General features: G+C 43.3%; 1 protein-coding gene across 4 annotated transcripts in view; it reads right to left on the bottom strand.

Moving 5' to 3' along the window:
- Positions 1-3,416: 3,416 nt before the first annotated feature.
- LOC117601274 (uncharacterized) overlaps positions 3,417-12,393 on the bottom strand; it is a 57,394-nt gene continuing 48,417 nt past the window's right edge. For 2 of the 4 annotated variants that reach the window (XM_076688555.1, XM_076688558.1), the window contains 13 exons: positions 11,959-12,336; positions 11,067-11,891; positions 9,122-10,990; positions 8,754-9,040; positions 8,146-8,686; positions 7,641-7,925; positions 7,331-7,574; positions 6,915-7,258; positions 6,555-6,846; positions 6,155-6,469; positions 5,799-6,079; positions 5,304-5,711; positions 3,417-5,192 (listed from right to left, as the gene is read on the bottom strand). In XM_076688555.1, the coding sequence (XP_076544670.1) occupies positions 5,157-5,192; positions 5,304-5,711; positions 5,799-6,079; positions 6,155-6,469; positions 6,555-6,846; positions 6,915-7,258; positions 7,331-7,574; positions 7,641-7,925; positions 8,146-8,686; positions 8,754-9,040; positions 9,122-10,990; positions 11,067-11,891; positions 11,959-12,336 (6,105 nt within the window). In that variant the 3' untranslated portion in view covers positions 3,417-5,156. The remainder of the gene's footprint in view (positions 5,193-5,303; positions 5,712-5,798; positions 6,080-6,154; positions 6,470-6,554; positions 6,847-6,914; positions 7,259-7,330; positions 7,575-7,640; positions 7,926-8,145; positions 8,687-8,753; positions 9,041-9,121; positions 10,991-11,066; positions 11,892-11,958; positions 12,337-12,393) is intronic. The other 2 variants (XM_076688556.1, XM_076688557.1) reach the window with 2 other exon arrangements.

Below are 12,393 nucleotides of genomic sequence, written 5' to 3'. Positions count from 1 at the left end.
CATAAGAAGCGAGAAAATTTCCTAAAAAAGCTGTGGAAAGAAAGAAAAACCGTGTCGACAGGAATTCAAGGAAACGCTGGAGAACCAGGTACGGGTCCATGGCGTAAACGAGCGACCATAAAACGGCAACATTCGTGTTCGAATTTTCTGTGAAATCCTTTTCACGCATCTCGGTTTCGCGAGCAGTGTGAACTAGGCGGGGGCGGAGAGGAGCAGGGCAACGGATGGCACCTCGTTCTGTTCCATAGATCACGACCAGGACTCCTTTTCTGCTCCTTCTTTCAGGAAACAGCACAATGCTTAGCTTCTCCGGTATTATACGGGGCCGCAGCTCCACAGCCGACAATGGATACGAAGTCGGCCATTGTGAGGGTGATTTCAGAACCCTGAGTCGGACCAGAGACTCTCCTTTTTTTCTACCAGGTTGCGAGATGTCTTCATTAACGCTGACCATCCAGAGACGTAAAGAAAGTTTATTTTTCGAGAGCTATGGCATTTTCAATGGAATTTGAAATTTACTATTCCTTTCAGTACTTTAATTTCATTTTATTAATGTGAATTTTAGAAACCATCATCCTTTGTGCTTGGAAATAAAATTTCCTACACATACCTTTTTCTCGTCATTTTACTAAGAACCAAAAATCTCACGAGAAAGCCGTTCACGCGTCTTCTAAAAATCCTCCTCTTGCCTGTTCGGTTCAGGTAGCCGAGCGTAATTTCCACGCTGCTCGAACGATTTGATCGCGTCTGGACGGTTTTATGACGACGATCGATCCCTCCGTAGAATAGAGGCTCCGGACACGATCGTTATAAATCGTCCACACAGGCTGATCACGCCTGGTTTACAAACAATGCGACCAACACTCTGCGTGTCCACAATGGACAAAGTCGTCCGGACGATACACGCCGGTTCGATCGCAATAATTCTGGCGTATCAACGTGATAGGTGGTAACTGGTAACTGGTACCAGGTGATTTGTAGCTGGTAGCCTGCGGTGCCTGGCTAATCCCCACAAAGGGGAACCGACCTTTGAAATTTCTGGACAATTTATTTCGTGGCATGCGCGTCCCGTGTAACGCCATTGTGACCAGAAATCGGAAACGATGCCGATGCTGTCCAGGTCTACCTTTCCTTTTTTTTCGAGACCACTGAAGACCCTCTTTCTTGGACACCTGAATGATAGTGGACCGATTTTTGATATAGGTAAAAGTAGCGGTGATTATGACATTTTGAAAGGGAATTTTTTAATCAGAAATTATTTTGAAATTTTCGGGGTATAGTGTAATTGAAGAGGGGTTGTTTTGATTTAAAAAGAATTCTTCCTCGATCAAAATTCACCCTCTTTTAAGGAAAGTACAAATTGAAATTCCAAAAAGCTAGAAAACAAATTTTCTTCAGAATTCTTGATAGAAGAAGGATATCTCTGGAGGACAGTTAAAGGGATCCCTCCAGGACCTTTACTCGTATTTTCCTTCGACGAAATCTTATCTGACAATCGGGTCGGAGGGAGGTCGAGGAAAGAAAAGGGGCAGCGAGAAATCGGTGGGGGTCCATGGCCAGAAACACGAGGACGCAAGGGTTCCAATTTCTCCGGGCGTGCGCAACGTGTCGCAAAAACGCGTCGAGCCTACCGATTCCGGGAAAAAAGGTTCGCTTTGACTTCCTTCTGTCGCGCCGGTTCCCTACGTCCACCACCGTTTCCGCTTCACTTTTACCGCTCGACATTCCAATGGTAACAATTGCGAATTTTTTTCCAAATTTCCAAAGGTAAAAATTATATTTCTTTTTATAAGATGCTCGTTAATTTCGAACGATTGCTAACAGTACTATGATGTCATGTGAATTTTAACAATTATTTTGTATAGTCAAATTGTCTAGAATAATTGTGATTTTTTTTTTTTTTTAATAAAAGGAAAGGGACGTGTGCCAGGCTGGGTCTCTTGATTCGTCTTGGTACAAGCAATGTCCTGCACGGTAAAACGCGAGCTGAAGCACAAAACAAACCGAACCTTTGAGGAGGCATTCGACTCGTGTGACACGGATCGACGTCCACATGAGATTCGAGGTCTCTTTTACACGCGACGAAAGGGCCGATTCGTCGAACGGCCCTCGGACGAGCGGCAACTACCGCAAATGACTTTATTTATACCGTCGTCCCTTATTAGGACTGGCCGAGTCGTGGCCGTGTAAGGTTGTCGAGAAGGTAATTTCGCGTGTATCGGGCCTCTTTTGTCGGGCCACGTTCTTTTTGCCCGTCCCGTCTACGTTGAAATTACCAGCGACGAAGCGTGCAAGTTTTTCGTTGCGAGGGAACGTTACTCGAACGCTTCGAGGCCCGACCGATCCTCGTCCTCGTCGTCGAATTCGTTGGAAAACCGGGTTAGCTACAGTTTCTTCTACGCGTTCCACGAGCACTTGGGGCGTAGCTGGCCCTCTCGCGAGCTGTACACGCTTCGCTCGTGGAATCGAAACGACGCGACCGCGACGTACAATCTTCCTTTTGTCGAGAAAACGGCTATTGACGATTGTCGACGGTTCCGGTGCCATTGACGTTCAGTATCCATAGGATTTTTGTTTCTGCGAGGGAACCAGGTAATTAGTCTTCTAGTGCTGTTCAAATTTAATATTTTTCATCAGTTTTGGCGGTGTATCTATCGAGCCCATCTAGTTCCTATTAGTACTTCCTTTGCTATCATCCTGAAGTTTATGATTTTTTATTAATACGCCTTTTGAGAACGGTACCACCGGCGTCACCTGACGATGAGTATCATATATGATGAACTGGAAAATTGATTTTTTTCATAAAATCTACTTTTATCTTGGAATAAGAGACTGTGCTGGCTTTTACTTGAGACGCGTGCAAAGGCGTCTGGAGCCCCCACTCCCGACGCCAGGGGCCCGCTTTTGGTGGTGAAGCCGTCATAGTGTTCAGAGAAGGGCTGTAATATGGCAAGGCTGTGCTCGAGACACTGACTGACAATGAGTAATGGGGTACAGTTTTTGATAACGAAGCAATCTGTTATTACCATCAAAGTGAGTTAGACTGTTGCAGTACGAAGTATTTCTGATTTTTATACTAGGATAAAGAAGATGGCGTTCGTTCTCAAGGCACAAATTCACGACCCTTTGGGAACAAAGGCATGTCCAGTCTTCTACTATCTGTACTCGCCGCTGAAGGCAGTACCCTCGTCGCCATCTAGTGGTGATCTATAAACTTAACAAAGTTATAAAATTTAATAAACATTTATATAAATAATAATTTTTAAATTTATCAAAATCAACGCGCGTCACTTTGATAAAGTTCCCGCAAAAATTTTCTATAAATTAAAATAAAAAATTGAAATATTGAATTAGATGCACACTCATTCTGACATGATATAATTAGCTAGGAAACCATTTGTATTATTTAGTTTTATTAAAATTACGTTGCAGTATACAGACACTAAGTATACAAAATTACAATAACATTAAGTAGAAGAGGTTTCTCGTGGAGACGGTATGTACAACAGAATATATTCATATGTATATCATTGTAAATCTATGTATATGTATAAAATTAATATCTAGGCGTACATGTTGTATGCTGTATGTATAAAGAACAATTGATTTTCGACGAGTTAGTTAGTTCGCGATAAAAGGTACGAGCATAATCGCCTTCGTTTAACAAGACAATACCGAAATGGTTCTTTTGGTTAAACGCGATTTTACAGAGAAGAGGGGAGAAAAATAATTATCAGAAAGAAATAACATCGTTAATAATACACACCTATCCTCCGTATTACATTCGCATACGCTACTTACCTATTGAGCTAAATAAAAAAAGGGGGATGGGGGGGGGGGGGGGGGAAGGGGGATGAAAAATGTAAAACACGTACTGCTGGCTCTTCCTCGAGTCTTATTCAGCGACGTTGCCGCGGCTTCGTCTCGATAAAAAATATAATTGGCGAACATTCGAAATTCAATTAACCATGGCAATTTAATTGTCAATCAAGAAGATTGATCGAGGCTAATTGACGAGGAAATGTTCGATGCGACGTCGAGAAATGATGAATCGAACCAGATTCTCAAATACAATATTTAATTAAAGAATTATTGATTATATATAAACTCGATTTCTTTGTAATATAAAAATTCAGTTAGAATTTCAACACTATTTCCATCGAGCTAGAAGAATTTGTAATTTGATTGATCGAATAGATGGTTCCGATTGATCAGATCGTTCGATCGCATTGAATTTACCACGCTGCGACGAAGCCGGGCAACATGACGAGACCCGCCAAAGAATAGACTAAACAAACAAACAATAACAACAATAATAATAAATGCCTGCTCTCGTGAGCGATCGCGAGCGGTTCTCGAATCCGCGGCGATCGGCGCCGTTCACGACTTATGACACTGCCTTCAGTTTACGCGTCGATTCGCGTGTAGCCTTTGCGGAGGATCACGAAACTCTTGCAGGAAATTTCATTATTTCACGATAATTTTATATATTATTCAAAGGAACAGCATCGAAACGAAGCTGAAAGTGTTAAAACACAAATGAAACGTTCCTCCAAATTTCTTTGCAACAATCAAATTTCTAAGCAACGTTTCGTATACTCCGCTATCCATTATGGAAGAAGAAAGTAGAAGAAAATAAAAACGTGAAAACGACAGTCGGAAAGCTTACACAGCTTTCCCTTTCATTGGTTATATTTTGGCACGGGAATAAGTAACCAGCGCGTCTCTTTGAATCTGAGCTTCTTTGCGTTCGATTAAAAAAAGAGATTTCCGTCGACGGCAAAGAGAGCGCCTGTCGCGATTGAAACGTATACGTTATAAATAAATAGAGCAAAGCGTTGCTCGTAATTTCAATTTCAATTTTTAACATTCAAAATTTCTTTTTCCATTTTGAACGTTTTATGATCGAGAAAAAAGTTTTCTTCCTTCGAGACGCTTTCCTATCAATAAATATCTTTTTTAATTTAATAAGAATAGACGATTAAAGCTTCATGATTTCGTCTCGACAATTGCAATCGTTTCGAGAAAGAAAGACTCGTTTCCTCTTTTATTTTGAGCATGTGGAGGCTACCGTCCAGCGGTTCCGTCCACGATTCTCCGTCGACTGGATCCTTTTTCTTTTTTTCTTTTTATAATAATCGTACGATCTTCGATGCCTAGAGAGAGTCAAAGTTTGATTCCCGATCGCTGATCTGGAATAATTAAAAGAAGAAAATTAAATAGCGAAGTAAAATCTAGAAATACACTTGAAAGAGAAAATACAAAGAACGACGGAAGAAGGTCGAGTTTCATTGATAACATACCCTGTCCGGGCTATAAAGAGGCGGATGTTGAGCCGGAAGTCGAAGCGTGCTTCCCAGATCCCTCTCGGCCATTGTGTGCCCTTCACTAGCGCTGTCCCTGATGTCTCTGTTGTCTCTCGAGTCCTTGACGCTGTTCCTTCGAGCGTCAGCGACCTTAGTAGGAGGTTGGATGGTCGTTTCCCCACAGGATCTAGCCAAAGTGGAGCCAGCTTCGCCTAAATCGAGCCTCAACAACTTGGTAGGTGCTTGGATGGTCGTCTCCCCACAGGAACGAGCCAGCGTCGAGCAAAGATCACCCTGAAGATCACCGGTTCGTAGAACCTTTGTTGCTGTTTCCACTGTGGTCTCCCCGCAGGATCTGGCCAACGTCGAATCGGCGTCCATTGTTCGTGTCACTGTCGCTGACACCTGATTAATAAAAGACAGCCGTTTTAATTTCAGAGTAATTACCTTTATAATTACAGAATTATAATGAAACTTTGTTACAAAAATTACCTGGAAACCCGCACTAACGAGAGCTCCACTGGGTGCAGCTGGTGCCCTGACCACCTGCACCTCAGTTTCCTTGCAATCTTTCGTACTGCATACGCTTTGCTTCCGATTTCCGGTGTTATGCGTACCGCTATCGAGATAATTAAGCAGTTTGTGCTCCTCGGTCGAGAAGGTACTCATCCCGGATTTATAGTTTTGCGGTGATTGAGGCGCCGATCGATACTTGGCACGCGGAATCATCACTGTTAACGAACGGTCTCTTTGCTCGTCGCTCACTGGAACTGCTGATCGTGATAATTTTTAAAGAATTATTGTAAAAATTAATATAGATTAGATGTAAGGTAAAATAGGAAACGAACCTGTGGCAGGAACCATGGTAGCTTTCCTCGGCGGATGTCTCGGTTTACCACTGATCTTGCGAGCTGGCCTTTTAGAGGGCGGCAACGGTGCTATCATCTGCGGTGGTGGGGGTAGAACATGGGGCACATGGTGAGGGATCGCCAGATCGGTCACGCTACCCTCGCTGCTGGTATCTCCCCCAGTTCCAGGAATCATCGCCCTTCTGTCGCCTGTTCTTCGTCTTCGATTCGGCTGACGGAAACAGGCCATACTCACGCACACCGCTAGAAGACCCAGCAGTATCGCCCCGGTCGTAACCAAAGCTATCAGTAACACTGCAAATAGATTTATGGAACCATGAATTCTATCACCCGGAATATAAATACGTGTTTTATCATTTCTATGGAAAATAAAATTTACCCTTCAGGTTAACCTGGCAACGTTGACCACTGTGCCACGGGAAACACTCGCATACTTCCTGACCGTTTGTGTTCGTGACACAATGTCCCTTGTTGTTGCAGCTAGGACATCCCAGGGGAGCCTGAGAACAGACTCGACCAGGATACGTAGGATTCTCGGACAGATCTGCCCATCCCTCCTTGCACGAACACTGATACGATCCACGTAAATTGAAGCAAGCTGCGTTTTGCGAGCAATCGTGATGGGGACCACCTTCCTCTGTCGTGCATTCGTCGAAATCAGTTGCATCAATCTGAAATAAAATGAAATGAAAATTAAAGAATATTCAAATTATACCGAAGAAGTAATATTATTACTTACCACGTCAAGGTTTTTCGAGGCATACACTTCAGTCCCACCTAAGCTATAGTTACTATTGATCAAATATTTCCGAAGGACCTCTTTCAACCTAGTTTCATTAGCATTATCGCTTAATTGAACGTGGAATTCAACTTTCGTTGGATCTGGTGTAAAGCCAGCTATTTCGAGGCCTCTGTAGATATCTCTTAGATCACTCTGCATCAAAGTTCGATCCAGAGCATCTTTGATTGGTCCTAATAGTCTTCTATAAGGTGTGGACGATGAGTCGTTCAAGCTCGCTTCGTAGCTCACTGGTTCATGTCCGATTCGATCCAGGCCAACTCTCAATGTGTAAGTGTAAGTAGCTGTAATTAGACAAAATATGAATAAAAAATGATTGTATATTGTACTGTGTCGTCGATGGGTTAGCAACTTACGTTTGCAAGGACGATCAGGGAACATCCTCGCGAAACCTGGCCGACAAATGCATCTCAACTCGTTTCCAACTTCCGCACACATTTCCGCCCTGGAGGCTTTGCACTCGGGTGCACATTGATTGGAGATAGGTTGAAGGGACACCACAGGTGCTCCTAGAACTCCACCAGCCAGAACTCTGTGCACCTCGTTTCCAACAGGATCTTGCTCGTCTCTTGATACATCATCTCCATATTCAGCTTCCACCTATAAGAAAATTTTGCATGAAACTATTGCATTATTTAATATAAAAGGGCTGTTTGTTAGATTTACCTCTTCAGCTCCAGGTGCCGGTGGCTTCTGATCACTCAGCACCACGAAGATCGAATCGTTATCCACCACATTCTCGTACGACGAAGGTATCCTAGTAACCACCGATTGTAGAATAGTAGAAGTAACTGTAGAAATCACACTTGTCGGACGTAACAGTGTTTCCGTTACAGTTTCCACTGTGGTAGATGTCATAGTATGGGTGAGAAGCAGGGTTCGTATAGTTGGCGGAGAACCCAGGACCGAAGTTTCCGTTCTCGTTACGGTAGACGTCTGGAATCGAGTGACCTATATGTGACAAATCGCGGCATTCAGAAACAGGATTGAAAATTGAAATAGAAAGGATGATCCTGTATTAAACGTCAAACAGGTAATAGAACTGCAGGTGGCTGGTCGAGTATGTAGTTAGACAAGTAGCGTTAGTTCGAGGTGGTCAAACAGGTGTAATGAAATTATAGGGTAAATAGACAGATAGTATCTAAGGCAAACATTGTATCAAAAATGGTACCTCTTTCGGTTTCGTGCGCATAGTCGCAGTTCCATTAACAGCCTTACGCACAGTACTACTGCTTGTACTCTTCGACATCTTGATTATCGATCCATTCGTTCTATCATTTTTCAATAAAGTGCTCGTTGCTTTCACGATTGAACTGTCAGTCCTAGTCACCACGCTAGACGAATCCTTCACACTTGTCTCATTCGTTCGTTTGCTTTCTGTTGTATGGGACACAACCAGTTTGGTGCTTTCATTTTTAGTCACAGTAGGACGTGGCTCTTTCTTCTGGCTCGTGATCACCTGAGTCAACGTTTCCGTGGCTTCCACCCTGGTCGATGGTAAAATATTATCGTAACTAGACTCCAGGAAGACTGGATGCTCTGGACGTTTCACAGGATTCCTGGGAATCTCAAAGTTATGCGATCTAGTTGGTTCAACGTCTCGACTCGTGGACGAGGATCTACTCGGTTGGATATGGTTCACTTGCAATGGTCTCAGTTTCGTTGGAATTACCATATTTGTGGTAAGTATCGCGGTTGGTTGTACCGATATTCTGTAAGATTGAATTAGATAACATATCAGCAATATATTGAATTATTAAATAAAAAGAGATTCAGTACCTGGACACCGGTCTCGTGTCGAAAGGCCTCACGGTGTAGATGCTAACGTGCTCCGTCATCCTTGTCTCAACCGGTCTGAGAATCTCAGGCACGTCCACGACAACTGGAAGATCGACAGTGCCATGTATGATCGGTATCTTCGATTCCATATCCTGGACCACCGGGATGTGAGACGTGGCTACTGCTGTTGCGATCTGGATCGATCCAGACACTGCCACTGCCGGTCTTACAGTGGCAATCTCGAGGGGTCTGGTGGTCTGTGTCACTGGAGGGGGTGGTACCATGTCCTGTCATAAAATTACGGATATATTGGAACAGAAATATTTATAAAAGAATGAAAATGAAAAATGAAAAATGATGAAATTCACCTGAGAAAGTAGTTCCACGATGAAAGGCCTGGTGACAGAAGGCCTAGGGCTAGGTGGTACCATGCTGACACTAGGCAGAGGTGCCACAGTGGCGTCCTTCAAAGGGATATACTTAGGGGGAGGTTTTAATCCAGACTCGTTTGCAACCCCAAATGAAAATCTATCCTCCATAGGTCTATTAGTAGTAGTGATATCAACAGGAGGTGGTGACAGACCAACGACATCTCTCGAAGGTATAGGTGGTGGCTTCAAATCCTCTTCTTCATTGTTATTCACCTGATTGGAAGTTACAACAGGCCTCAAAGGTGGTGGCATCATGTCTCTGGAAGGCACACTCATTCCCTCCATGCTACTCAACATGTCTCCAGTAGATGTTTCAATAGGACGAATCCTAACATTGTTCGAATCAGCCTTATTTGCGTCTGACAATGCAAAGTTCGTCTGATAAGACGTCTCTAGAGTTTCATCATTCTTGTTCTTATCAATGGAATCATTCTTCGTGATCAGCATGCTGGGAGGTCGTTCAGTTTGAGTCTTACTGTCAACTTCTTCACCTATCGCTTCCACTGGCATGGAGATTCTTATATTTGGTCTAGTATCAGGTTTGCCATGATCACTGGAGATGGTTATTGGCCCAGGTACCTGAGCTTTGGGTTTGGTAATGATGTGAGGATACTCTGGATGGATCCTGGTCCCTGGATCATATTCTTGTTGATGGGATGACACTGGAGGACGATGATTTTCTGAATTCATCTCCATGTCTGACTGAGGGTATTGTTCTTCAGATTGATGAGGAATAGTACTATTCCTGAAGCGAGTCTTCGTGATTTCTGTCCTATTATCCTGAGTCTGTGACACCTTCGCACCATTGTTCCACTTTAAATCAACAAAACCAGTTAATTGCAAGTGACTCTGATTCACTTTGTTTCCCTGAGAAACACTGTCATTGGTGAAAGACTCCAGAGTTCCTGGTTTATCCCCATTAGACTGTTTCGTCTGATCTGGTCTAGCTTCAGATGTCTGAGTTGAAACTTCCGGTCTGGAGTAGAAAGGAGGCCTAGTTTCCGCTTTGTTTGCTACAGATGGTCTGGGATAAGGTCTGCCAGGTTTATCAGAGTCGGGCATGAATTGAGGGATGATGGCTGGAGGCTTCAGGTCTATGGTGTCATCTCGTTCATGAGGCTGTGGAGTGGATGTGTGTCCACCTTGCGTTTTGTGATCCACCGATGGTTTCTGGGTACCGTAGTAAGTGGAAGGTACACCTTCAACTATCTCGTAGTCAGGTTTGCCCTCTTTCCATTTGTAACCATAGGACATTGCATCCTCGTGTCCACTGTAAACGCCAAATGGTTTTCCTTGGACTATTGGCATCTCGTGGAGTTTGGTATTGTAGTAAGTTGGCCCATATGGTACTTGAGTCGATGTGGGCACATTTTTCTGGGTGAATGGCGCTCCTTGATTCAACCAAGCAGGTTTCTTATTTTCATGCTGCTGATGATTATGTTCCACTGGTTTTGGAATTGTATAAGAATTATTATTTTGATTGATCATTGTATCTTGATATTTCACGTGTTCTTCTGAAGCATCAGTTTCGGAATCCAAAGTCTTCTCGGTCTGTGTACCACTCTGCCAGGTGTCTGGTTTTCCTTGATGGTCCGATGGACTCTGATCGAAATTCGGAATTTCGGTATTCATCGCTGGCTTGGTAGTTTCAGGTTTTATCTTGGGTTTGGAAGGATTGTGGTATTCTATCGCTCCTGTGGGAAGATGCTCTTCTGTTCTTTCAGCTTGAGGTCTCAGCTGAACAACATTCGTTGGACGTTTGTTTTCATGGTAGAAGTGGGGTGGCCTATCTTGAAGATCGATATGCTGGAGAAAAGAAAATTTGTAAAATATTAATGATTATTTATAAACATAGTGAAAATTGATGTGGACTCTTTTTTACCTGAGGACGAGGTCCAAAAGAAGGCCTCTCAGTGACCACCTCCTTCAATCCATCACCAGGCTTAGTCGTAGTTATTCTAGGTGGTTCATGATGAATCTGAGGATTCGGCGGTGGTCGATGAGACAGTACAAAGGTATTTGAATTCTGATTCTTCGTAGGGGGTCTCTGAGGGACATTGTAAACAGGTTTCCTCACATTCGGCCGTTCAATATAGATCGGCCTGTCCAAAGGACGACTAGTCGTCGATCTTAATGGAGGTCGTGGCCTGATCCTATTATTCATCATAATTCTTGGTGGTTTCTTATCCGATTTCCAGTTAGTATTCAAAAGTATCTCGTTTCCAGAGTCTGGTTTCGCCAAAAGAATATATCTATGAGAATTGTCTGATGGGTTGGTGGACATTTCTGTCCTCCTTGGAGGAGTATTAGGGTCTGCAGGCTTTGGGAGTTTGGGATATTGACTTCGTGGTGGTAAATGATTGTTAGAATGCACGTGAGGAGGATGTGGAACACCTTGCGGACGAATGTTCACCGATTCTGGCCTATGATGGACCAGGATCTCCGTGTGCACGTGTCCTTGTCCACCTAGTGTACTCGAACCATCAGGATGTTTGATCACGTGGGCGTCGGATGGCTTTTTCTCGGGTCTTCCCACGGGAGCTTCGAGTTTATCCTGTAGTCTGTTGTATTCAAAACGACCCGGTGACAATGGGATCACTGGTCGCGAAGGATGTTTCTCAGGATTCTTGAAATTTAGAGGTGGAGATGGTGGCACCATGTAGTCAGCTGGGTCCTTTCCATTGGAATACTGTGGCAGATTCTCCACCTAAATAATAACGAACAATTTTTATTATTATCACGTTAAATTATTCAAATTTCAATAATTTAATTACCCCCTGAATTCCAACGAATCCTAATCCAACTTCTGATTCAGGATACGGAGATGGATCATCAAAGTATTGTCCACTTATGTGTGGTTCACTCGTGTCACCAAATATCAAAGCCTGAGTCCCACCCTGAGGAATCACTACATTGGCCACCTGACTTGGTTGAATGTTCACCAACAAAGGTTGCCCCGTCGATCTATCAATAACATGTGGCACTTGATGAACTATGGGTTCTGCAGAAATGGGTTTTGATTCTGAACTTTGAAGAACAGTAGAAGTATTAGGGATAACGGGATCTCTCTGGGCCCATGGTGGTCGTTTCTGTTCCTCGGATACTATCGTGGACCATGGTTTCTCCATTGGTGGCTTTACCAAGTCGATCTTCTGTAATATTTACAATAATTTTAAAATAAATTAAATAAATAAACCAACTTTCCTTAA

This window comes from Osmia lignaria, chromosome 6 (assembly GCF_051020975.1).
Source record: "Osmia lignaria lignaria isolate PbOS001 chromosome 6, iyOsmLign1, whole genome shotgun sequence".
In the NCBI taxonomy this organism is placed as follows: domain Eukaryota; kingdom Metazoa; phylum Arthropoda; class Insecta; order Hymenoptera; family Megachilidae; genus Osmia; species Osmia lignaria.
Note: the sequence above shows the minus strand (reverse complement) of the source record. Positions and strands in the feature narration are given on the sequence as shown.